The sequence below is a fragment of the Bufo gargarizans genome, chromosome 6 (genome assembly GCF_014858855.1).
Source record: "Bufo gargarizans isolate SCDJY-AF-19 chromosome 6, ASM1485885v1, whole genome shotgun sequence".
NCBI lineage: Eukaryota > Metazoa > Chordata > Amphibia > Anura > Bufonidae > Bufo > Bufo gargarizans.
In genome coordinates, this window is record NC_058085.1 from 323,698,643 (window position 1) to 323,726,250 (window position 27,608).

General features: G+C 43.8%; 2 protein-coding genes across 4 annotated transcripts in view; one reads left to right on the forward strand and one right to left on the reverse strand.

Annotated features, from left to right (window-relative positions):
* CSNK2A1 (casein kinase 2 alpha 1) overlaps positions 1 to 4,787 on the forward strand; it is a 41,020-nt gene extending 36,233 nt beyond the window's left edge. For 2 of the 3 annotated variants that reach the window (XM_044300241.1, XM_044300242.1), the window contains exons 12-13: positions 37 to 162; positions 3,245 to 4,787. In XM_044300241.1, the coding sequence (XP_044156176.1) occupies positions 37 to 162; positions 3,245 to 3,360 (242 nt within the window). In that variant the 3' untranslated portion in view covers positions 3,361 to 4,787. The remainder of the gene's footprint in view (positions 1 to 36; positions 163 to 3,244) is intronic. The other variant, XM_044300243.1, reaches the window with a different exon arrangement.
* Positions 4,788 to 11,076: 6,289 nt separating this feature from the next.
* On the reverse strand, positions 11,077 to 27,274 carry CCM2L (CCM2 like scaffold protein). The gene is made up of 10 exons (XM_044299875.1): positions 27,092 to 27,274; positions 26,824 to 26,991; positions 26,191 to 26,274; positions 24,479 to 24,662; positions 23,857 to 24,398; positions 19,414 to 19,546; positions 17,421 to 17,484; positions 17,174 to 17,321; positions 12,509 to 12,647; positions 11,077 to 12,217 (listed from the first exon to the last, which is right to left on the reverse strand). The coding sequence occupies exons 1-10, from the start codon at positions 27,119 to 27,121 to the stop codon at positions 11,952 to 11,954; spliced, it is 1,758 nt and encodes a 585-aa protein (XP_044155810.1). The 5' UTR covers positions 27,122 to 27,274; the 3' UTR covers positions 11,077 to 11,951.
* Between the last annotated feature and the right edge of the window lie 334 nt (positions 27,275 to 27,608).

Below are 27,608 nucleotides of genomic sequence, written 5' to 3' on the forward strand. Positions count from 1 at the left end.
GTTGCCGGTTTTTTTTCATATGTCTTTGTTTCGCAGACCCTATTGTGAAGGACCAGTCTCGATTGGGCTCCTCAAACATGCCCAGCGGCAGCACCCCAGTCAGTAGCGCCAGTATGATGTCAGGTCAGTCCCAGCCCAAGTCCAGTAACCGTGATAAGTCAGGTCAGTCATTGGATAATGTTCTAGGACTCCCTCTGGTGGTGGCTTTTTGTGCAGGATTTGTGTGTAAATTTGGGCTTGGTAAAACATCATGATTTATTTCTTGGGTGTTATTTATGTTAATCGAATGCCACACACATCAACGGTGCATCCTACACTGCTTTAAATGGCCACAAACCTACAAGACTTCATAAAATTGTAGCTGGCTTTGGCTTGATTGACAGACCTCTCCCTTTATGCAAACCCCCATGCTTAGCTTAAAATTGATTTAGAATACCATATTTTTTTTTAATGTAGGAACCTGTTAGTATCTTTCCTTTGAAGGTTCATGCCAAACACTAAATGGAACAAGTTTGCTTGTATAAGGTAGTCGCCATCATTACATTCACTAGAGCCAGAATCTGTGCTTTGTGATATTCAGAATGAACAGTTGCACAGCTTGCATGAGATTGCACCTGGGACCCTTGTGAGTCTGCTGCTATCCTTGGGACCTGTAATATAAAGGGTCTGTGTAAACTGTACAGACAGCCAAACGCATACATCTTTATAATACGTCTTAAGGTTTTTGGCCTTTTACTTTGCAGTATTTTTAATTGGAAATTTTCCTTTAAATCTAAAATCATTTATGCACCACTTTGTTCTCACTGGATGCTGATTTAATCCACTTAATTTGACCCTCAGCCTGAAATCAATGAGATTTTTTATTTTAAACTGTTTAAGGGTACTTTCACACTTGCGGCAGAGGATTCCAGCAGGCAGTTCAGTCGCCTGAACTGCCTGCCGGAACCGAAAAACCGTATGCAAACGAATGGCATTTGTCAGACAGATGCAGATCCGTCTGACAAATGCATTGACACCGGTGACATGGATCCAGTATTTCATCGGAAAAAAAACGGATCCGGTATAAAAAAAAAAATTCTTGCATTTTTAAAGGTCTGTGCAGACCGGAAAGTCAGATCCGTTTTGCCGGAACACTTAATGCCGGCACTAAGGCTACTTTCACACTGGCGTTTCTGGGTCCGCTTGTGAGATCCGTTTCAAGGCTCTTACAAGCGGCCCAAAACGGATCAGTTTAGCCCCAATGCATTCTGAATGGATAAGGATCCGCTCAGAATGCATCAGTTTGGCTTCGTTCCGCCTCCATTCCGCTCTGGAGGCGGACACCAAAACGCTGCTTGCAGCGTTTTGATGTCCACCTGGCGATGCGGAGCCAAACGGATCCGTCCTGACTTACAATGTAAGTTAATGGAGACGGATATGTTTTTAGTGACACAATATGGTGCAATTGAAAACGGATCCGTCCCCCATTGACTTTCAATGTAAGTCAGGACGGATCCGTTTGACTTAGACTTAGATTTTTTTTTAATTTTTTTTTTTTTATAAAGAGTAATGCAGACAGATCCATTCCGAATAGATACCAGCGTTTGCATTATAAGTGCGGATCAGTCTATGCAGATACCAGACGGATCTGCACCTAAATGCAGGTGTGAAAGTAGTCTTATACATTTCAATGTAAATTAATGCCGGATCCGGCATTCCGGCAAGTGTTCAGTATTATTGGCCGGAGAGAAAACTGCAGCCTGCTGCGGTATTTTCTCCGTCCAAAAAACGTAAGAGGGACTGAACTGATGCATTCTGAATGGAGAGTAATCTGTTCAGGATACATTAGGATAAAACTGGTCAGTTTTTTTTCTGGTATTGAGCCCCTGTGACGGAACTTAATACCGGAAAACAAAAACGCTAGTGTGAAAGTACCCACAGACTAGACTTTATATTAAGGGCTGATTCACACGACTGCATTTGGTCCAGAAAACATGGCCCATCGGTTTGCTACATCTCTGGACTGACCAACCCTTTCTCGACTGACTTCATCATAGTGATTTATGATGGTTCCTTTCTGGCTGCAGGTCTGTCACACTGTGCTCCACCACATGAGTACAGTACCGCAGAGCTGCTATCAGAGCGGAAATGTGTATCACTATGTCAGTTTGGGTCGGGAGCTGCGGTGAGTACGGAATATCTGGATACACATGAGCTGTGTTTCCTAGACCGAGCACAGTTGTGTGAATCTGCCCTAAAGCCATAGCTCCAAACAGAGGTTGCACTACGTTTTTATTTTATTTTTTCTACATAATGGTAAGGGCTTGTTCACATCTGCGTTGGAGGCTCCATTCAGGGCCTCTGTCGCAGAGTCTGTCAAAAAGACTGGACTAAAAAGCCTTGCATGCAGGACTTTTTTGTGTGGTAAAAAGACAGGATCGTGAATGGAAACTGAACTGACTCCATCATAGTCAATGGAGTCTGTTCTGCTCCGCTCCTGTCAGTTATGTTCAGTCTGGCACTTCTGCTGTTTTTTGTCGTTCTGCTCGTCTAACAGAGCAACAGAAATAGCGGTGGTGTGAACATGCCCTAAATAACATATTGCCACTCCCGTCAGCTTCTCCTAACATACAGTCCCATGTAAATAGCATCGCACCCCTCCTTTTAGGACAAGTTTAATAAGCCCCTGGGAGGGAGTAAATGTACAGCAAGCTAGTGATAAAGCACAGTCCAGTATAGGTAATGTTCCCTGTACTTTATCACTTGGCTATAATAGCCTGCTGTGCATTCACTCTGGATCCCTCCTAGGGGAGTAAGTACACTTATGTCCCTATGACATATCAAAAGTTTCAAAAACAAAAGCCCACTGCCAACAAAGAGGCTGCTTACCCCACCGGGTGCCACTCTCTGAAGATCTTGTGCCGCTGCACAAGCCTCCCTCCACATCTTGAGCTGTGTGCCGAAAGGCCCAGCAGCCCACCCAAACCGACCAATAGCAAAGCTCTTTGCTGTATGGTGCTTTGTCATTGAATACTTCATGCACCAGCAGCATCACTGCGCTGCCTGTGCCGTTCTCGGCACGCCCAGCGCTTATAAATGGCATGAAAAAGTTCAATGGCCTGAACAGGCCACTAGTGTATGGTGTTCTTGAAATGTATGTACAAAGGAGACCAGCCCTTTAATGAGACGGGATTAGGCAGGGGCATGTAAATTTGGGACGTTGTAGTATTGTCAATCCATTACATCTTTATTGCTTTTCTTTCAGGGATTTCCACGGTGCCAACTCCCTCAGCTTTGGGTTCTCTAGCTGGATCACCCGTCATCTCTGCAACGAATACCCTTGGGACGCCCGTAGCAGCCACTGCCGGAGCCCCACAGTAGGGAAGCCTTGTCCTGGCGCCTGGTCAGGAGAGGGCAGCAGATCTGGGAAGGAGACCCTGATCCTTGACCTTTGGTCCTGACTTCAGCACCCACCAGATGTGGAGGGTGGGGGCTGCCCAAAAGAGCAAGAGAGCCCCCTGGACGCGCAGTGTCTGAGCAGTTGCTTGTGGATTTATAGTAGTTCTGTCATTATATATATAAAAAAAATTATTATAGGCTGAATAATTTTTTTTTTTTTTTTTTTTTTTTTACTTTTGTTATGGCTCCTGGTCCACAGGTTGCCCTTATGTCTCTGGGATGTGGCTCCTGGACTTGGCCCACCCTCTTACTTCCTCGGCTGTTTCCCGGATAGATTATTATAATTTTTTTATATATATATATATATATATATATATATATATATTTTGTTCAATTCCCCCTTCATGACCATTTTGTGTCCCCCACCTGCAGAGGGGAGAGGTGAGGGACCTCGAATCTCTACCTGTCCCGTTCCTGGGCTTTGCTGTGGTGCAGCTTCACGAGAGACAAATGCCAGTTATGTGGGTGAATGAGACTACCTGACTGGCCCCGCATGGCCCCTCTGTTTAAACTAGTAATAATGGCAAAAGAAAAGCCGCAACCCTTTATCCCATGTTGCTTCATTGTCCCTGTAAGAGACTGAGGTGAACCCCCCCCCCCCCCCTTCAAAGAAGAAAAAAAAATCTAATTTTGACCTCAAAGTTTTTCCAGATACCATTCCCATTCACAGCTGCAAAAAAAAGAGGCAGGAGCCGGGCCGGTTTCAGGTGGATTATAAAGCCATTGAGTGGCACACAATACCATATGCTCCGATTTTTCAATAACTGTACCCTGTTAATGCATGCTTGGAAAGGAGATTTCCCCTGACTCCCCCACACTTTCCGGCTCGCCCTGCATTCTTTCCAAAGAAAAGCTGTTCCACAGAAACGGGAATGTCCCTGGAGAGCCACGGGCACCAATATTTCTCCCATAGTCCTGGATATCGGTGTTCTCTTAACACCCGAGGGGAGCTTTCCCTCAGGTTGTCTGAACACTCCTCCCCGGCACCCCATTGACCTCACACCTTGCCTACTTTCCTAGCAAGGACGGTAGTGACCCACTTTCCATTAGCCCTCCCCACACACACCACCACCACTCTAATATGTCTGAGCGACACTCCCTCCCCTCAAAATTTACCTCATACCTTTCATCTACTGTGGGGACCTGTCTCTTCGGCCATCCTTTCCAGCTCTTTTCCCCAGCAGGAATCTGACAGTTTAATTTGTCCCCCCTCCTTTGCACCCACCTCTTTCCCCATGTCCAGCAGGAGATGTCCCAGTGACACAGATGATGCTTTTTCCTTCACATGTGACAGATCTAATGTTGGAACTATTTGGTGTAAATAAACATGGTTTTATTTATCAAGGTTAGATTCTGTCCGCTGTGTAAGCCATTTTCTTGGGTGGGGATGGGCTGAATTTTTTTGTACTGTTAGGCCCCTTTCACACAAACGAGTTTTCCACGCGGGGGCGATGCATGACGTGAACGCATTGCACCTGCACTGAATCCTGACCCATTCATTTCAATGGGTCTGTGTACATGAGCTTTTTTTTTTTTTACGCAACCCTGGCCTCAGAAGTGATGCAATGCGTTTTTCATTGATGGTTGCTAAGATGTTTGTAAACATTCCGTTTTTTTCATGCGCGTGAAAAAATCATCAAAACGCACTGCACCTGTGTGAAAAAAAAGGAATGCGATCGCAGACTTAACTGACTGAACTTGCTTGCAAAATGGTGCGAGTTTTACTGAATGCATCCAGAGCCAATCTGCCACGCTCGTGTGAAAGAGGCCTAACAGTTTATTTCTGTTCTCCATCTTGTACATTTGCTCACGTATCTGCTGATATGAGCACAGATCTGTGGTGTGGCACTGGACAGCATGTGCCTGCCCACGGTGAATCTTGCAGTTATATAAAGAGATGTTTTTAATTATGCCCGCTTCTTAAGGCTGTTATTCTGCTAGCATCAGACCCCCCAGCTGGTAAATGTATGAAACGGAATCTCCCAAATGCTAATGCTGCCTAAGGCCACGTTCACACCTGTGCTAGTTATTCCCGTTCTGCTCCGTTAGAGGAGCAGAACAAACAGAAGTGCCTGATTTGGCACATGAGACTAGTCAACAGGAAACCTTTTGGAGGGCACACCAAAGTTGAAGGAAGACAAGGGTGCCGTCTGCATGTATATGAACAAGAACCTAAATAGAAGTACATGCCAAAAATGGATGCACACCAACAAATAAAGCATATATAGTTTTATTTGATCAAGCTTAAAAAACCAAAATACATGGACTCCAAACCATCTTTGGGAGTGTTTCCCCCACACAGCATGCTACATATGACCCAAAAAGAGGCACTAAAGTGCCAATTAGAATACTTGCATGACCAGGGTCAATAATATAGTGCTGACCGTAAGAGAAAATCAAAAAGGCATGATTATACACTATGCTAATGAAAATAGAAACATGGGTAGAGATGAGCGGATTTCATATTGTGAAATTGGTTCCCGCTTCGTTTACTGGTAAAAGGTGAATTGCGTTATGGATTCTGTTACCACGGACCATAACACAATTCTATGACGGAATGCCTTTTAGGGGCGTTCCGTTATTCATTCCATCATAATAGAAGTCTATGGGCTGCAAAACAGATCTGTTCCGTTATTCAGAAGAGGACTCCCCTGCATAACGGAACAGATCGGTTTTGCAGCCTATAGACCTCTAAAGGCATTCAGTCATAGAATTGCGTTATGGTCCGTGGTAACGGAATCCATAACTCAATTCACCTTTTACCAGTAAACTAAGTGTGAATGAATTTCCTAACCTGAAATTTGCTCATCTCTACTGATAGTCAAAGTAATCAAACATGACCTCAAATGTGCAAATCTATAAAGGGCCAATGCAAATAGTGGTAGATAAAGTGCTAAAGAACATGCAACCTAAAAATGGTCAGAAGGCAAGAGAACCTCTTTGAAAGTACTGTGAGGCTGTACCCCACACGTATAGATATCCACCTGCAGCTTCATCTGGGGTCTTATTATGGTCAGCCCTTATTCTCGTCATTTAGTATTCTAGTTGGTACTTTAGTAACTCTTTCTGGGTCATATGGACTGGGCTGGGGGGGGGGGGGGGGGAGGAGAGAGGCACTCCCGCAGATTGGAGGCCTCCAGTCCTTTTTCGTTTTTTTAAACTTAATCCAATAAAACTATGCTTTTATTTTGTTGGTGTGCATCTATTTTTGTCATGTACTTATATTTGGTCCTTGTGATTCGGCAATTGACTGATACCAACAGAAAGTTCAAGTCTTTTAGCAGAAAGAATTGCATGCTGAATCTGTGATGGAACCACCAGTGGAGCCACCAATGCAAATGTGCCCTTATTTGGTTGAATTTCAGTGTCTATCATGGCTGCCTGACTGGGACCTCTGCCTGTAGTGAGCCCTGGTATATACACACTTTGTGCTCTTTGTGGATAAAACGTATAAGGCTATGTTCACAGTTGCTTTGGAATTCCAACAGCTATTCATTTAGCCTGTTTCTGCATAAATGCCCACTGTCGGCTGGACAAAAAAAAAAAAACTAAGCATGCAACTGTATTTGTCCAGCCAAAACCTGGCATCTATACCGGAAAAGTGCCCAGGACACCACCAGATTCCTATTATGGTCAATGGGGATCCAGAAGTAGTCATATCCAGCAACGCTGGATACAGTGAGCTTTCAGTAGCCTGATCCTCCTCGGATCAGTCTACCGGGTTGCCAATACAACTGTGAACGAAGCCTAAGGCATCCACATGTCTGTAACGTGTTTTGCTGATCTGCAAAACATGGACACGGCAATGTGCGGTCCGCATTTTGCGGACCGCACATCGCTGGCACTAATAGAATATGCCTATTTTTGTCCGCATTTTTTTCGGGAACGGAATTCCGTATCCAAGCAGCACATCATGCTGCCCCATAGAAATGAATGGGTCTGCAATTCCGTTTCGCAAAAATGCGGAACGAAATTGTGGATGTGTGAATGGACCCTCAGACTGGACAAAGCAAATCACTCATTCTAGGACTGAGCATATTGGGAATCGCACAAGAACTTTTATCAGCATTACACATCTTGTAATAACCTGTAATGCTGAATGATAGTCGGCCAACCTCCCACCCCACCAGATACACATGCATACTCGGCTGTGTTTTGAATTTGCGAAGTGATTTAAGTCTCTGGCTGTGTAACCTCCCTTTGGAGGCAGATGGTTGTATGCTTATGAGGCTGAAGTGCTGAGATCTCACATGTTCAGAGATTCTGTATTGTAAAGGATCTCATTTGAGGAACTTGTGGCTTTTGTGCAATGTAAAACTTCAGTGTACCCCCTGTGCTAAATGTAAAACCACCAGCTCTTGGCTGGAAATGCAGCAGTGTATATGCGGTTTTGGGGATAGTCCTGTTTCCATCTACTGGAGACACCACAGCCTTGAGGAGAACAATTAAAGCTTGTTCTCAACAGTTGGTGTGGTCTCTATCAGTAAATCCCCTTACCTAAAATGTATCACTTATCTAGTGGATGATCTTGGCTGCAATACACCTATTCATTTTGCATGTTAAAGGGTCGGCAATAAAAAAAAAAATAATAATTTAAAGTGGTCTCTAGAGCTTGGTCCTATAAATTTTGGTTCCACATGCTGGAAAAATCCATAAGTTGGTGGTCTGCTATGGGGGCACTTATATTAAATATGTCCACATCCTATAATGGATGGATGTAGATAAACCTGCCCTTTGAGGAATGTTCCCCCTGCTGGTATCTAATCCAGAGGAAGCACAGAACAGATCTTACATAGTCATGGCAACTTGCACACATAGCTGTCGTTTTAGGACACTTGTGTTCTGTAGTAAGAATCCAAGCGTAAAGGCCTCTTGCACACGACCGTATGGTCTTTTCAGTATTTTGCGGTCTGCAAAAAATACGGATGGCGTCCGTGTGCATTCTGTATTTTGTGGAACGGAACAGCTGGCCCCTGATAGAACAGTACTATCCTTGTCCGTTATGCGCACAATAATAGGACATGTTCTATCTTTGGACAGAAATACGGAAGGCATACGTAGTATCTTCCGTTTGTTTTGCAGATCCATTGAAATTAATGGTTTATGTATACTGAATGTAAATGGGGGGGGGGGGGAAGTTTGTGTGCAAGAGGCCTAATTCAGTTTCTCAGCTGTATTTTCATACAAAGTACCTAAAATGCAAATTGCAATAGTAGACCCTGCATTGGGCAGGATATGTAGTGTCCTTTAGGGGGCGCCTTGAGGAGGCTTTTTATTTTTTTGCAGTTCTGATGCGAACCCATTCGCTTCAATGGGGCTGCAAAAGATGTGTACAGCACTGTGTTGAATGCATCGGTGGCCCTGCAAAAATTATAGATCAAGTCCATTTTGCGGACAAGAATAGGCATTTCTATAATGGGCCTTCCTTTCCGCACTTTGCGGAAGGCACACGGGCGGCATCTGTGTTTTGCGGGCCGCAAAACACACCATGTTTGTGTGCAGGAGCCCTTAGTTTGGTGTAGTATGCCCAAAAAATCTGCACTGCTTTCATAGCGAGCATGTGCCCTTCACCATGGAATTACCATGTCTTTGCAGTACGCATTGATGCCATCTGCTCACCATGTGTGGTTGGGCGATATCAAAAATATTCAGACGATAATTATATTAAGAAATGTATTGCCATAAATTCCCATTTAGAAGGAAAAAACACTTGGGGCCACAAGGAGATGTTATACTCTATGGAGAGGTGGGCCACAAAGAGACTTATACTGTATGGGGCGGAGCGCTACAGAGACTTTGCTGTATGGGAGACATTATACTATTTGGGGCCACAAGGAGACATTATACTGTAGGAGAGGACTCCAGCATAACTGAAACCGGACGGATCCGTTATGCAGGCCATAGACTTCTATTATGACAGAATGCCTCTAAAGGCATTCCGTTATGGTCTGTGGTAATGGAATCAATTCACATTATACCACAACCTGAACCGAAAGCAAATGTCAAAATATGAAATTCGCTCATCCCTAGATGTGACCAATAGCTGTTGATGGGCTTTGTGTGGAAAAACGGTCTCTAAAAAAAAGGGAAATAAATAACAGACCTCACATAACACCAAAGTGACTTGCGTCGCAGTTTAAGAACGGTTTGTGGAGCCTCCATTAGCATGCAGCTTGTTTGTAAAAGTATATATAAAGTTTTATACAAGAATATAAAAGCCTGCCTCCAGTGCACTTGCAGCTGCATCCAGCCCTCCACGCGCTAGTACTAATGCAGGAGGCGCCTGCACCAGCTGTTCTATGTAGCAGAAAATGGACCCTGAGCACCACAAACCCATCGTGACTGCCCTATACGTAGCCAACCTGCACCTGGAGGTCTCAGAACTAGGAGGATGCGGTCGCTGCGGGGACTGACATGTAAGCAGGTAGCAGGACGGGAGCCTTTCAGGAGCGGTCGGCACTCATGCGACCGCTCCTATGATGTCCTTAAAGGGATTCTGTCACCTCCCCTCAGCCAAAAAACGATTTAAAAGCAGCCATGCAGCACAGCTTACCTGGATTAGGCCGTGCTCTTTTATCTTGAAATCCGTCCAGCAGTTACTTCAAAAAACGACTTTGATCAATAAGGAAATGCGTCCTGAAGGTGCCCAGAGGGGCGTTTTTTTTCTTCCTAGTGAGCCCAGTACCGCCCCTCTTTCAGTGCCCAGCCCGCCTTCCTTGTATTTTCTAACCGCCGCCCCCAGCCTGCCACAGCCTCCCCTCCCTGCCGAACGAAGTCTCGCAGAGGCGCAGTACCCACTGAGGGCTGCGCCTGTGCGATCATCAGGAGACTGAGGGCGGCAGCTTCATCTTCGTCACTGGGCATGCGCCGAGCCCAGTGACGTCCGATGCTCGCTCTTCCCTCAGTCAGCAGGGAAGAGCGAGCATCGGACGTCACTGGGCTCGGCGCATGCCCAGTGACGAAGATGAAGCTGCCGCCCTCAGTCTCCTGATGATCGCACAGGCGCAGCCCTCAGTGGGTACTGCGCCTGTGCGAGACTTCGTTCGGCGAGAGGGAGGGGAGGCTGTGGCAGGCTGGGGGCGGCGGTTAGAAAATACAAGGAAGGCGGGCTGGGCACTGAAAGAGGGGCGGTACTGGGCTCACTAGGAAGAAAAAAACGCCCCTCTGGGCACCTTCAGGACGCATTTCCTCATTGATCAAAGTCGTTTTTTGCAGTAACTGCTGGACGGATTTCAAGATAAAAGAGCACGGCCTAATCCAGGTAAGCTGTGCTGCATGGCTGCTTTTAAATCGTTTTTTGGCTGAGGGGAGGTGACAGAATCCCTTTAAACACTGTGGTTATTAGGAAATGGTGATATCGCTGTTTCTTAATACCATGGACACTGGTATATCGCTCAATCCCATCCTTCAGATGTATGAATTACCTCCTGTTCTTTCACTTTCCCCACCTAAACCATGTTAGGCCAAGTTCACACTTCAGTTATTTGGTCAGTAGTTGGGAGCCCAAACCAGTAGTGAAGCCTCTACTCACTGGGTTTCTTGCTAAAGCATGGTGACTGGTGAACATTTCAAATGCCTGCACTGCTATGATCCCATGCATCCTTTGTTAATCAAAGCAGTACATAGACAACCCAGCACTGCACCCCAGATGCCTTTATTGGAGAAACATAACTTAAATGCAAAAATCTACTAAATACATCACTTGTCAAGTTGGGAATGATAATATTCTGCCACGTCACAGCAGTAGATGTTGTTGGAGTCCATTACAGTGCCACCAAAGTTTGTCACCCAACTTTCCCAGAACCCTGCATGGCACATTGCTACTCATTTAGTAATATAACCATTGTTGATTATTGCTGCATTTACAGGGGCCTGTGGTCACCCCCACATTGGCTGTTACTAACAAATATGTGACAACCACAATGAACACCTGCCCTGTTATAATTTGGAGGGGAGTACTATTTCTCCTCATGGAGAGCGCCTAAGGCGTCTTATAGGCCATACAATGCTCCTTTTGGATTTTGGGGAAATGATGTGCAAATTAGCGCTTTCCAAAAAGAAAAAAAGCTGACCCTCTGATGCCACATAGATGTAAGGTAGCTATCCTGGTTACAGCAGAGGCTCAGTTTTCTTTTCTTTTTGGAAATAACTAATGTGCACACCTTTCTGCCATGTTATAGTTGGCCTATATGATGTCATTATAAAGCATATTTAATGCTTGTATCACTAAATAACTGTTTTCTCATTTAAGGAAAGCTATAACGGATAACTTTTTTAAACGGCGCCAGGCCTGGACACAGGTTGGGTGTGGTACTGCAGCGTAGCTTCTAGTAACCACAGCGGTTGTGGTTACTAGAAGACAGCAGCCATGGCCTTCTAGTCCTGCTCAACCCTTTCACATCTGAAAGCATGAGACCATGGAAAACCTCAGCTCAGTACCTCTCCAGAACAGTGCCAGAAATCGCTCTTTACTATATAATTTAGCATACCCCTGCCCCAAGTATGCTGATTTGTCACAGGAAATCATCGTCTTCAGAATCATCGTCATCCCTAGCTAAAGCCTCTATGTTATGAGTGATGTCTGTGATCATGCGGTTGAAGCGGTTGGACCCTGGCGAGCAGCTGTCATAACTGCGCACGGCCGAGGCAGATGTGTTACTCATGCTGCGCTTGATCCTTCCAAAACTGTCAGTCAGAATTCCTCCATCACGAATTCCTATACTCTCTAGGAATCCTTCAAAGTAGCCAATGTCCATGTCAGGGATGAACGGCCTCAGTCCTGCCAAGGAAAACAAGAATAAACCTAGGAATGTCATAAAATATATAGGCACTACATTTTTATGATATAGGGCTCTAATTCCCCTGCATAGCCATAGCTGCATGATAAAATTCAGGTTGTCTATAACCACCAATAGAGGGAGCTCTCTGCATACAATGTATACATTGAACTTGATAAAACAGTATGCAGTAAGCTCCCACTAGTGGCCACTGTAGATAACTGGATGATACATTTTGGCTATGTCTACACAGAGGATTCTGACGTCTTATGGCAATTTCTGACAGTTCTCACCCAGTAGGAGAAATTTTCTATTCTCTCCGTACAGTTGGAGTAGCTCTCGACAGTAGTCCTTCACATCCATCCCAAGACGATATTCACGTAAGAGGCAGGCGAACCGATAAATCTCCATGGGGGCCAGCTTGTTCCTCAACTAGACAAATACAACTATTATGTAGACTTCTTACACTCTGATCTTTAACCTTTTGCTTACTAATGCAGAGCTATATTACGTTTTGGTGTTAAGCTCTTATTTGTAACATACTGTAAAAAAAACGTCTAGTTTATGGCTGCAGCTAACTATTATTTGAATAATCAATTAGTTGTCGATAATTTCATTGATTTAATTAGGAAAAAACACCAAAATGACAAAAAAAAGGGGGTTTATATGATTTTACTTGAAAAATTATGTTCAAAGGCCATATTAAAACAAATTGTGGATGACACACTGTTATGGGGGATCTGTGGATGGCACTGTTATGGAGGGGATCTGTGGATGACACACTTATGGGGGATCTGTGGATGGCACTGTTATGGGGGGGGGATCTGTGGATGGCACTGTTATGGAGGGGATCTGTGGATGGCGCTGTTATGGAGGGGATCTGTGGATGGTGCTGTTATGGGGGGAATCTGGATGGCACTGTTATGGGGGGGAATCTGTGGATGGCGCTGTTATGGGGGGGATCAGGATGGTGCTGTTATGGGAGGGGGGGGGGGAATCTGGATGACACTGTTACAGGAGAGATCTGTGGATGACACTGTTATAGTAGAGATCTGTGGATGGCGCTATTATGGGGATGGGGACCTGTGGATGACCATGCTCTGGGGGGGATCTTTGGATGATACTATATAGCATCTTATATGCTATACAGGTCCTTCTAAAAAAATTTGCATATTGTGATAAAGTTCATTATTTTCTGTAATGTACTGATAAACATTAGACTTTCATATATTTTAGATTCATTACACACCAACTGAAGTAGTTTAAGCCTTTTATTGTTTTAATATTGATGATTTTGGCATACAGCTCATGAAAACCCAAATTTCCTATCTAAAAAAAATAGCATATTTCATCCGACCAATAAAAGAAAAGTGTTTTTAATACAAAAAAAGTCAACCTTCAAATAATTATGTTCAGTTATGCACTCAATACTTGGTCGGGAATCCTTTTGCAGAAATGACTGCTTCAATGCGGCGTGGCATGGAGGCAATCAGCCTGTGGCACTGCTGAGGTGTTATGGAGGCCCAGGATGCTTCGATAGCGGCCTTAAGCTCATCCAGAGTGTTGGGTCTTGCGTCTCTCAACTTTCTCTTCCCAATATCCCACAGATTCTCTATGGGGTTCAGGTCAGGAGAGTTGGCAGGCCAATTGAGCACAGTAATACCATGGTCCGTAAACCATTTACCAGTGGTTTTGGCACTGTGAGCAGGTGCCAGGTCGTGCTGAAAAATGAAATCTTCATCTCCATAAAGCTTTTCAGCAGATGGAAGCATGAAGTGCTCCAAAATCTCCTGATAGCTAGCTGCATTGACCCTGCCCTTGATAAAACACAGTGGACCAACACCAGCAGCTGACATGGCACCCCAGACCATCACTGACTGTGGGTAGTTGACACTGGACTTCAGGCATTTTGGCATTTCCCTCTCCCCAGTCTTCCTCCAGACTCTGGCACCTTGATTTCCGAATGACATGCAAAATTTGATTTCATCCGAAAAAAGTATTTTGGACCACTGAGCAACAGTCCAGTGCTGCTTCTCTGTAGCCCAGGTCAGGCGCTTCTGCCGCTGTTTCTGATTCAAAAGTGGCTTGACCTGGGGAATGCGGCACCTGTAGCCCATTTCCTGCACACGCCTGTTTCTACTCCAGACTCAGTCCACTGCTTCCGCAGGTCCCCCAAGGTCTGGAATCGGTCCTTCTCCACAATCTTCCTCAGGGTCCGGTCACCTCTTCTCGTTGTGCAGCGTTTTCTGCCACACTTTTTCCTTCCCACAGACTTCCCACTGAGGTGCCTTGATACAGCACTCTGGGAACAGCCTATTCGTTCAGAAATTTCTTTCTGTGTCTTACCCTCTTGCTTGAGGGTGTCAATGATGGCCTTCTGGACAGCAGTCAGGTCGGCAGTCTTACCCATGATTGCGGTTTTGAGTAATGAACCAGGCTGGGAGTTTTTAAAAGCCTCAGGAATCTTTTGCAGGTGTTTAGAGTTAATTAGTTGATTCAGATGATTAGGTTAATAGCTCGTTTAGAGAACCTTTTCATGATATGCTAATTTTTTTAGATAGGAATTTGGGGTTTTCATGAGCTGTATGCCAAAATCATCAATATTAAAACAATAAAGGCTTGAACTACTTCAGTTGTGTGTAATGAATCTAAAATATATGAAAGTCTAATGTTTATCAGTACATTGCAGAAAATAATGAACTTTATCACAATATGCTAATTTTTTTAGAAGGACCTGTATGTGTTGTCCACAGATTCCCCTCGCCATAACAGCGCCATCCACAGATCCCCCTGGCCATAACAGCGCCATCCACAGATCCCCCTCGCCATAACAGCGCCATCCACAGATCCCCCTCGCCATAACAGCGCCATCCACAGATCCCCCTCGCCATAACAGCGCCATCCACAGATCCCCCTCGCCATAACAGTGCCATCCACAGATTCCCCCCCCCCCCATAACAGCGCCATCCACAGATCCCCCTCCCCATAACAGCCCCGGCCCGGCAGTAATTTTAACTTTAAATCTGGTTCAGCGCATCTTTATTACCTTACAATGAAGCTTCAGTAACAGGCAGAGCGGGCGGCGGCGTTACGTCACTCACTCGATGCGCCTGCTCCGCCCACTTTATGAATGGAGCAGGCGCGTCACATGAGTGACGTTACACTGCCGCCCGCTCTGCCTGTTACTGGAGCTTTGTTGTAAGGTAATAAAGATGCGCTGAACCTGATTTAAAGTAAACCGCCAGCTCCCGCCCGCATAGCAAGGAATCGGCCGATTATTCGAAAATGGGATTTGTCGACAACGAATCCCGTTATCGAATATTATCAATAACTTTGATTAATCGTTGCAGCCCTAGTCTAGTTACATTGCGACCTGCCGGCTCCCCATGGCGCTGCAGTTCTGTGACTGTGCTGTCATTAGACAGCTGCGGTCACAGTAAGTATCCTTGAAAGTGGCCTCCTTGCATGGCATCACTGTGTACAGTTATCCCTCTTGATGTGAGAATGCCCCCTGCTGGCAGTAAAATTATGAGCCTGCAGTTTGTGTATTAAAGGTTTTTTTTCACTTCTGCAAATGGCATTAATTATGTAGAGAAAGTGAATACAACGCAGTTACTAATGTATTGTGATTGTCCAAATTGCCTCCTTTGCTGGCTGGATTCATGTTTCCATCGCATTATACACTGCTTGTTTCTATGGTTACGACCGCACTGCAATCCAGAGTCGTAACCATGGAAACAAGACATGTGTAATGTGATGGAAAAATGTATCATGTCAGAAAAGGAAGCAAATTGGAGAATCACAATGCATTAGTAAGTGCCTTGTATTAACTTTCTCTACATGATAAATGGCACTTTAACCCTTTAACCCCTGACAGGCATGAAGGGGTTAATTCAATTTTTTCATTTATAAAAAGGTTATGTAAAAAAAGCCAAAAGCTTAAACTGTCCAAATTTCCCCCAATATACCTTAGTGGGTCAACATAAAAAAGTCACTTTGCAGGCGCTTCTAGTGTTTTGGCAGCATGGTGCCATAGAACCAGCAATAGAAAGAACAGCCTCCAAAATACGCTCTAGCCCTTTGAGGTCTTGCGGCGGGCCCAGCGGGAAAATTACACATATAGCGTCCATTTTCACGGTACAAACATTCAGTAATGGTTTTAGAAATGTTTTGTCTTGAAATCTTTTGTAACAGGAAACAAATGTGAAAGTTTTTTTTTTCATAATTTTTATAAAATTTTCTTTTATGAATACTTTTTCGATATATGTCATCTATATATGCACATAAGAAAGGTCTAAGGTGTCTTGTGAAAAATATCAAATACATGTAGCCTGGCTGCAAAATGAATCAGTTATTTGGAGTTAGATAGGCCTGGTAAGGAAGGAAGGAAGGGGGGGGGGGGGTGGTAAACACTCCGATAAGGCTGGTTTTAAATATGCATGAAACAGATCCGGCTGCTAACAGCCTGTCCATCTGTCCCTGCCAGGCTCAACCGCGTACTGCTGGAATTCCATCCGGCCCCATTCACTATAATGGGGGCCAGCGGAGATCCAGCCGCATCCCGGCAAATATGCCAAGGAGTGGCCGGACAAATGCTGCTGCGCGTGTTTTTGGTGGGTTGCAGCCAGATCTCAGCTGGTCCCCATGATGGTGAATTGGGACGAGGATCTGGCCACCGCACAACTTTTTGTCAGGCTGAAAGCTGTCATTTCGCCTGAAAGCATCCAGATCCCATCATAGTCAATGTGGATGTGGCCATGCACGGCATTATCCGGCTAGGTTGTATCTGATCAATTCTGAGGCTGTAGGAGCCTGAGGATTTGTAAACTCGTATATGTGAACATACCCTTGGGTGACTCCCGGGTTTACATCTGCAGTGTACATAAGTCACATCATACCTATCAAGCCATGCTGATATTTGTAATTCTCAGCAACGGGAGGGTCACGTAAGTACTCACAGTTATCATGTAGTCCTGCAGCTGCTCCAGAGCTACGCCATTTTGATCGCAATCACTGACTCCAGACGCTAGACTCTGCTCAGACACTGCGAACGAAGGAGACGATTCTCCACTGTAATGCACTTCAAATGTATCATGGGACCCATTGCTGAAAACAGAGAGGAATATGAGGTTTGGGTGGAATTTCCCTTTAAAAAAATATTTCCATCCTGTTTACCATCCCAGGACTCCAGCTTCATTTACTCACAAGGAGCTGCAGCAGCTGAAGTCGGCATCGTATGAAAAAGTCCCTTCTGTATGTGAGCTGTCACCTGAAATAAGACTAGCATTAATGTGAATCCAGGGCCGGGTTATAAGTGGGACAAACAGCCCGGATCTACCATCATTTTTGGGCCTAGAGACACCACACATGACATCACAATTTGGAGGTGCTGGAGCCAATGGGACAAGACCCCTTCCAGATCCAATCCAAACAAAGTGTATATCATGCAACAGGAACTGTGTCCATCATCAGACTCCGCCATGTTCTTTGGGAGCATTATGGTGGCATTATTTAGACACTGTATAGCAGCGTTACTTGCACACGATATGGCAATGTTATTTGTACACTGTTTTAGTTTTATTTAAAGAGTTTTTCCAGGCTCCTGATCTTAATGTCATTAACGCCTTCCTGACTAATTGATTTTCAGTTTTTGCATTCTCGTTTTTTACTCCCTGCCTTTCGGGAGCCGTAACTTTTTTTATTTTTCCGCACACATACCTGTGTGAGGGCTTGTTTTTTTACGAACAGTTCTACTTTCTAATGGCACCATTTAATATTGCATATGATTTAGTGGGAAGCCGGGGGGAAAAATTCCAATCGCGAGAAATTAGAAAAAAAAAAACACATTGTGACCCCCAATTTTTTTTTTTTTTACATCTGTGGAGCACTGTGAGGCCTCATTAGTTGATATTTAGGCCATTTGGGGGGGGGGGGGGGGTGTATGACCACTTTTTATTCAATTTTTTGGCTAGGTGAAGCGACAAAAAAAAATTATGTATCGGCCACTTCGTTTTTTTTTAATATTTTATATAGGACTTGAACATGCAACATCAGATCACTTCTCCCATAGACTGCAATAGATAACTATTGCAGTCTATTAGAGATTTGTTATCGTCCTATGGCAGGGCTCCATAGGAACCTCTCTGTGGCAGGCCTCGGAGCCTGATCGACGTTATTGCTAACTACTACAGACTTTACCTCCCAGTGTCTGCTGTGAAAAACAGGCACCTGCGATCTATGGCTCCACTCAGCTTCTGAGCAGGCGTCATCCTTAAAGACCCAACGCGCATGTAATTAGCAATAACGCCGATCACAGACTTTTAACTCCACAGATGGTGTAGTCGTATTTTGGCCACGGTATCTGAGAGATCTTTCCCTGGGAGTGCTGAGATCAGGGGAAGCAGCTTGTTTGGTGTAGCAGCCTCGGGCCTTCTGCTGGTAATTCATTGTAGTCTATGGGAGAAGTGATCTGACGATTGGATGTTCAAGTCCTCTAGGGTAGCTCATGAATCTCATGTGCCTGGAAAACCCCTTTAAGTACAATATGGATCATGGACATTGTATGCTGGTATGATGTAGGCACTGATATTTGAATTCTGGTATTAGGACATGTTATGGAGATATTATTTGGGCACTGCTATTTGCCATATTGTACTTAAATAACACCGCCGTACGTTGTCCACTGTGGTGTGAGGATTTTGTGATGGCATTATTTAGGCACTGGTATTAGGACATGTTCTGAAAATATTAATTGGGCACAATATGGCACTGTGGTCTGGGCGTATTATGGTGGTAGTATTAGGTACATTATGAAACCGTTATAGGCTTGATTTTTAGAAACTATACCTGGTTTCTTTTTTCCTACACATTGTTTTACCCCAGACTTTCAAAGACTATGAGGGAAATTTATCAAACTGGTGTAAAGTAGGCATTTTTTTACAGCTCCTTTGATAAATGAAAGGAGGAATCTGATTGGTTGCTATGGGCAACTAAGCCAGTTCTACTTTACACCAGTTTAATAAATCTCCCCCTATGTGTGCTCCTATCATCTACACGCATATAAAATGAGTCAATATTCAGGACTATTCACTAGGATCCATTGAAACCAGTGCAGCATAAGGCACACAAGGATGTTCCTACGACCCTACAGACTGACAGCTGTAGCACACCAAGTCCCTGTCCCAAACCAACATCTTACAACGTGACAGCCATGGCCTCTCTGGAGGGGAAGTATAATGATAGCCGGCTCGGTCCACACATTCAATGCTCTGATCTCCATAGATAATCTGGAAAACTTGGCAGATGAGCGCACAGGATTCTTCTGCAGCATCCTGTAAAAAATTGACTAGATTAATTTATGGCATGATTATATAATGTTGAGACTTCCTGTTTTACCAGTTCTGACCACTATTTCCCTTTATTATACTGCAATTTGTATGTTATAATGGGTAGGAATGCCATATACCATACAGTATATTTTAAATTACTGTCACCTGTACTTTGTTTTCGTTATTTTAAACCGATCTTAAGTTACTTAATTTCTCCTATAGTGACAGCAAGAGCTGCATTTAAAATTCAGGTTTCAGAATAGTTCTGAGACTCGTAGGCCTCACTGACGCTTATTGCTAGCTCATTGTACAGAGCATGCTTGGATGTTGCATGTGACTTCCGATTCAGGGACTTTAGGAGGGGACTACAGTTAGTTACATTCTGATCACTGCACCATATTGTTCTTGGGTTTTTTCTCTTTTCTTGCATAACGCCCATTTAGTATGGGTTCCATTATTGACAGCGCAGTCCAGTGCACATCTTGTCTAATGTATGCAGTCCTGTAACAGCCGTTTGAGGGTGCATATCTTTGTTCAAAATGTGAGCAAATTGCCAGTTTGGAATCGCACATCTAGTATCTAACCGGGCGAGTTTCAACACTGAGTTGACAATTTGCTCACTGAGCAGGCACTCTATGGGGCAGATGTGGGGGAGGGTGGTAGCGAGGAGGCTGATGAAAGTGAGGTAGCTAGCTGGGTAAGGCCCCTTTCTCACGGGCAAGAATTCCGCGTGGGTGCAATGCGTGAGGTGAACGTATTGCACCCGCACTGAATCCGGACCCATTCACTTCAATGGGGCTGTGCACATGAGTGATGATTTTCACGCATCACTTGTGCGTTGCGTGAAAATCGCAGCATGCTCTATATTGTGTGTTTTTCGTGCAACACAGGCCCCATAGAAGTGAATGGGGTGCGTGAAAATCGCAAGCAAGTGCAGATGCAGTGCGATTTTCACGCATGGTTGTTAGGTGACGATCAGGATGGGGACCCGATCTTTATTATTTTATAAGGGAAAATAATAGCATTCTTAATACAGAATGCATAGTAAATTAGTGATGTGTGAGGAGGACTATGACTTAGTGGGAATAACTGAGACATGGCTGGATGATAGCTATGACTGGGCAGTTAATGTACAAGGTTACAGTCTGTTTAGAAAGGATTGCCAAAACCGGAGAGGGGAGGGGTCTGCATTTATGTAAAGTCCTGTCTAAAGCCCACACTGCGGGAATATATAAGTAAGGGGCATGAACATGTGGAGTCACTGTGGGTAGAGATACATGGAGCTAAAAACAATAATAAATTACTAATAGGAGTTTACTATAAACCACCTAATATACCAGAGTCCACAGAAAATCTACTACTAAACGAGATAGACGAGGCGGCAAATCATAATGAGGTGGTTATTATGGGGGACTTCAGCTACCCAGATATCGACTGGGAAACTGAAACTTGTATATCTCATAAAGGGAACAGGTTCTTGGCAATAACCAAGGACAATTACCATTTCCAACTGGTTCAGGATCCAACTAGAGGGACTGCCATACTGGACTTAGTATTAACCATTAGATCTGACAGAACAACAGATGTGCAGGTTAGGGTAAACCTGGGAAATAGTGACCATAAAGTAATAACCTTCCAATTGTCATTCAAAAGAGTGTTTTTTCAGGGAGGAACAAAAATACCAAACTTCAAAAAAGCTAAATTTAGCCAACTAAGAGAGGCCATAGGCCTAACTAACTGGGACAAAGTCCTCAAAAATAAAAATAAAATACAGCCACAAAATGGGATATTTTTAAAAGTATCCTAAAATCTAATTGTGAGAGGTACATACCTTATGGGAATAAAATGTTAAAGAACAAGAAAAAAATAATGTGGATAAATAGAACTGTAAAGAAAGCATTTAAATCACTAAAACAGGAGGAAGCAGTGAAAAACTATAAGGAAAAAATAAAATATGTAAAAAACAAATAAAAGCAGCCAAACTAGAGACTGAGAGATTTAATTGCCAATGAGAGGAAAACTAACCCTAAAATGTTCTTTAATTATATAAATGGTCAAAAGTATAAATCTGAAGGTGTCGGCTCTCTACAGAGTAATGAGGGGGGAGTTGCAGAGAGCGATGAGGAGAAAGCAAAGCTATAAAATATTTTTTTTCTCCACTGTATTCACTGAAGAAAATAAACTGTCAGATGATATGCAGAATGTAAAAGTAAATTCCCCATTAAAAGTGCCCTGTCTGACCCAGGAAGAAGTACAGCGGTGTCTTAAAAAGATTAAAATGGACAAATCGCCAGAACCAGATGGCATACACCCCCTTATACTAAGAGAATTAAGTAATGTCATAGACAGACCCTTATTTCTGATATTTACAGACTCTATACTGACAGGGAGTGTTACACAGGGTTGGCACATAGAAAATGTGGTGCCAATATTCTAAAAGGGTCCACAAACACAGAGCCCGGAAACTATAGGCCGGTAAGTTTAACATTTGTTGTGGGTAAACTGTTTGAAGAGATGCTAGCTTGGAGTAAGTCAATGAAAATAGGCAAATAACTCCATATCAGCATGGCCTCATGATGGATCGGTCATGTCAAACTAATTGAATCAGTTTCTATGAGGAGGTAAGTTCTAGACTTGACAGCGGCGAATCAATGGATGTCGTATATCTGGACTTCTCCAAAGCATTTGACACTGTGCCACATAAAAGATTAGTATATAAAATGAGAATGCTTGGACTGGGAGAAAATGTCTGTATGTGGGTAAGTAACTGGCTCAATGATAGAAAACAGAGGGTGGTTATTAACGGTACACACTCAGATTGGGTCACTGTTACTAGTGGAGTACCTCAGGGGTCAGTATTGGTGGGGTCACTGTCACTAGTGGGGTACCTTAGGGGGCAGAGAAGTGGCAGATGAGGTTTAACACTGGCAAATGTAAGGTTATGCACATGGGAAGGAATAATGCAAGTCACCAGTACATACTTAATGGTAAAACACTGCGTAACACTGACATGGAAAGGGATCTAGGAATTTTAGTGAACAGTAAACTAAGCTGTAGAAACCAGTGTCAGGCAGGTGCTGCCAAGGCCAATATGATAGGTTGCATCAAAAGGTGATGAGAACATAATCCTACCACTCTACAAATCATTAGTCAGACCACACATGGAGTACTGTGTACAGTTCTGGGCTCCTGTGAACAAGGCAGACATAGCAGAGCTGGAGAGGGTTCAGAGGAGGGCAACTAAAGTAATAACTGGAATGGGGAAACTACAGTACCCTGAAAGATTATCAACATTAGGGTTATTCACTTTAGAAAAAAAGACGACTCAAGGGGGAGCTAATAACTATGTATAAATATATCAGGGGTCAGTACAGAGATCTATCCCATCATCTATTTATCCCCAGGACTGTGACTGTGACTGTGACGAGAGGACATCCTCAGCATCTGGAGGAAAGAAGGTTTGTACACAAACATAGAAGAGCATTCTTTACGGTAAGAGCAGTGAGACTATGGAACTCTCTGCCCGAGGAGGAGGAGGTGGTGATGGTGAGTACAATAAAGGAATTCAAGAGGGGCCTGGATGTATTACTGGAGTGTAATAATATTACAGGATATAGCTACTAGAGAGGGGTCGCTAATCAAGGGAGTTATTCTGATTGGAGTCGGGATAGAACTTTTCTCCCCTTAAGGCCTCTTTCCCACGGGCGTGTGCGCCCCGTTGCCGTATTGCAGACCGCATTTGCAGATCCGCAATACACTGCGCCGTTCCGTGGGCATTCCGCATCACGGATGCGGACCCATACACTTCAATGCGTCCGCAAATCCGGAGATTCGGAATGGAACCCTACGTAAGCACTACGGAGTGCTTCCGTGGGGTTTCGTCCCGTACTTCCGTTCCGCAAAAAGATAGAACATGTCCTATCTTTTTGCGGAACGGCCGGATCGCGGACCCATTCAAGTGAATGGGTCCGCGATCCGCTGCGGCTGCCCCACGGTCTGTGCTCGTGCATCGCGGCCCGCATTTTGCACACGCCCGTGGGAAAGAGGCCTAAGTAGGGAAAATTGGCTTTTACCTCACAGTTTTTTTTCCTGCCTTCCTCTGGATCAACTTGCAGGATAACAGGCTGAACTAGATGGACAGATGTCTTTTTGCAGCCTGATAAACTATGTTAGATTACCTAGGTGCAAAGCATGGGAACTGGCTCTAGTAGGATATGGCTCCTGAGTGCAGCTTTGTTTGCAACCGGAGTATAAAACATAATGTGAATACAAGATCAGTACATCATAGGTATTGCTAGTCAACATCAACTCACTCTGTTCTCTACAGCCAGGATTATTAAGTTGCAGTAGGCATCTGGACTTGGCTCCTTGGGATCTAAAGGATTCTGTCCTCCTGGTCTTCTCTCCCAGCTGCCCCCGCAAGTTTGTCGTCTCTCCCAGCTTCCCCCACAAGGTTGTCTTCTCTCCCAGCTGCCACCGCTGGGTTGACGTCTTTCCCAGCTTCCACCACAGGGTTGTTTTCTCTCCCAACTGACCCCACAAGGTTGCCGTCGCTCCCAGCTGCCACTGAATGTCATTCTCCTCTCCCAATTACTGCACACCTTGCCCCCACGACTCTTCTCCCAACTTCCAGTCTCTTGCTTTGCTCCACTCCTCTCCAAACTACCTCCACCCTTGGGTCGTCCATCTGGAGATTTGTGTGCCATCTTCCAGTCTAAGCTACAGATAGTGTGGCGCCTTTCCATAGCACCCCCTATAGGTTTGGAGCCACCTCCTCCTTGAGTCCTGTCGGCCTTTCCAACTGGAGGTTTTCTTTCCAAGCTACCAGAGGCTGGAACGGGGTCAAGTCCAAGACCTAAAGAAAAAACCCTCAGATTGAGACAACTCCAAAACTTGCCAGAACTCTCAGTGCCAGAGACAATTTGCTTGTCATACCCGTCTTGAGGACTAGTAGATGAAGAGCATCATCCTTAACATAGGAAGCCGCAGCAATCTCATGTGTGGGGATCCGTAGAATGAGCTCCTCATTGTCTCTCCAGGTCAGTAGGAGACTCCGAGCTGACAAACTGAGTATACTGTCCTGCTCCGGGGTGCAATGGAGAGGAAGTTCCTTAAGTTGCTTCAGAAAGAGAAACAATGTATCATTCTTCAAGCAATTAATGTTCCACATGTATGTATGAAAGATTATGATCATTATGTTAAAAATGTAATTATATTCTTGAACATAGGAGGCAGTATTATAGTAGTTATATTCTTGTACATAGAGACAGTGTTATAGAAGCTGTATTATTGTACATAGGGACAGTATTATAGTACTTATATTCTTGTACATAGGAGGCAGTATTATAGTAGTTATATTCTTGTACATAGGAGGCAGTATTATAGTAGTTATTTTCTTGTACATAGGAGGCAGTATTATAGTAGTTATTTTCTTGTACATAAGGGAAGTATTATACAAGTTATATTCTTGCACATAGGAGGCAGTATTATAGTAGTTCTATTCTTATACATAGGCTCCGTACAGTATTAAAATGAATTTTTATGCGAATCGACTTAGGATGTTTCATCCGAAGTCGATTCGCTCATCCCTAGTTATAATGCACTGGAACAAAAAAAATCGGGAGGAAGAGGTTCATTCGCTCAATCCTGAGTATAACCCTCAGAAAGAGGAACCTATTCCCTCAGTGTCCATGAAAAAAGATGGGGCACTGTAGGTCACAGCAGTGGGAGGAGGAAAAAAAATGCCAAGAAGTTTAAGTGTCCTAAATGAAACTGTGAATATGTGAAAGGTGTGAAGACTAAGAACAGATGGCAGGCAATTTACCAAAGTCTGTCTCAGGAGAGATCTAACATCTTTCTACAGAAAACGTATTTGAAGAGCAATGATCATGTGTATGCAGCCAAGAGAGACTGGAGACATGGAGCGTCTTTCTGGTCCTTTGGGCTGGAGAGAAATTATGGTGTGGCGATTCTCTTCAATAAGATAGGAAAAATAATCGCAATAATGTGTAGTGGAGGAACATCCATGTGTCAGCATTTGCATAATGTTTGTGATGTTTATTATCAATGTGATGTAACTTTATTTTATTTATTTTCTTGGACTTTACTGTAAATATATTGTAACATTCGGTTGCCTGATTTTAAATAAAAAGATCATTATAGTAGTTATAGTCTTGTACATAGGAGGAGTATTATAGTAGATATTTTCTTGTCCATAGGGGCAGTATTATAGTAGTTTATTATTTATTTATTATACACACTTATATAGTAGTTATATTCTTGTACATAGGAGCAGTATTATAGTAGTTATAATCTTATAGATAGGGGCAGCATGAAAGTAGTTATATTCTTGTACAAAGGGACAGTATTATAGTAGTTATAGTCTTATACATAGGAGGCAGTATTATAGTAGTTGTATTCTTATAGATAGGGGCAGCATGAAAGCAGCTATATCCTTGTACAAATGAGGCAGTATTATAGCAGTTATATTCTTGTACATAGGGGCAGTATTATAGCAGTTATATTCTTGTACATAGGGGTAGTATTATAATAGTTATATCCTGAGACATTATGGGAGAAACATTCAAACATCTTTCATTATTTACGATGAGATTTAGGAATGCTCATGGTGGATGGGGTGTTCTTACCCTTGCTGTATCCAGAAGTTGCAAAATTTCATCTCGACTTGATGGATTCAGGGAGGCTACAACCCATGTCAGGTGACCCAGGAACTGTGAAAAAGAGTTACACTGTAAAGTTTAATAGGGCCACAAAAGATGCGGACAGCACACTGTGTGCTGTCCGTTTCTGTACTTCTGTTGCGGACCCCCGAAAAAAGATAGAACATGTCCTATTCTTGTCAGTTTTTGCAAACAAGAATAAGCATTTCTATCCTATGGCTGGCCTTTCCATTTCGCAAAATGCAGAACACACATGGCCGATATCCGCAAAACGGATACAGTCGTCTGAATGAGCCCAAAGATTTTTTTTTTTAACCTTATCCCCATTTGGGACCCCTTGTATTAACCAGAGCAGAGTGAATCTTTCTAACACATACAGAAAGAATCAATGACGGCTTCAGTGATCATCTACCAAGCAATGGCAACTGACTTGGGTTGCCGACAGGACCCAACACAATCAGTGCAGTGGGACTACAATCATGAAAATGGGTTGTCCTAAGTGGACAACCCCTTTAAATATTTGCATTGCTTCAACTGCTTTCATGTATCATCAGATTAATTAGTCTATGGCCAGATTTACCAAATCCCCCATTTTCTTACCTTTACTTCCTTCTCTACATAATCATGCAGAAGAATTTGGGGATCAAGCAGAAAATCGGGGGGCATCACAGGCACTGAGTGAAGCGGTCGCCGGTAGCTGCTGTTCCTGACTGCTGAACGACGGGCAGATTTAAGTGACACTAATCGTTTGATGGGTGACACGATGGCCTGGCAGGAGAGAAGCAGAAATGGATCAGCAATGGGTGGCAGGAGTGGTAATACAATTGCCAGGGTGGACCTTACCACATAGATACACAGGGATTGGTACCTTTTTTCCCTTTTTGGTCTGTTGCTCCATTTTGCAGCTGCTGTCTTCTAGACGTCTCCGCCAGTTACCCCACAGGACTTCTATATATCCCCGTACTACCAGTCTTCATGTGTGCTCCTGGTCTCTCAGCTCCCCAGACTTCTCTGTCTTGCTGGCTCTGCCTCCTCTTCCTCTCCATTGTTATTTTCCTACAGAGGAAACTCCACCAGATTCAGGGACACAACTCAGTTCCTGCCTCTGTCCAATGTGATAAGAGAACAGATGGTTGGGTCAATAGGTAGGAAAAGTGTAGTACACTTCACAGTACTGCCTCTAGGTGGCAGCACACCACAGTACAACAAGGGCATATGTGGCCTCATTCACACCAGTATTTTTTTTATCTATTGTTTTTATTCAAAAGCCCTAATGGACTCAAGAAAGAGGAAGACAAATTTAGCAAGCAGTCCTGATTTTGGCTTCAAACGGATAATATATACTGATCAATTACTGAAGTTTAAAGGAATCTGATTTATTGCAG

Bases quoted from the DNA above. Each gene is read 5' to 3' on its own strand.
- CCM2L (XM_044299875.1), bottom strand. From the start codon at position 27,121: ATGGAGCAACAGACCAAAAAGGGAAAAAAG. The intron at 26,275-26,823 runs GTAAGAAAATGG...TCTTTTTCACAG, and splicing joins ATGTAGAGAAGGAAGTAAAG to TTCCTGGGTCACCTGACATG. The intron at 19,547-23,856 runs GTGAGTTGATGT...AATTTTTTACAG, and splicing joins TCCTGGCTGTAGAGAACAGA to GATGCTGCAGAAGAATCCTG.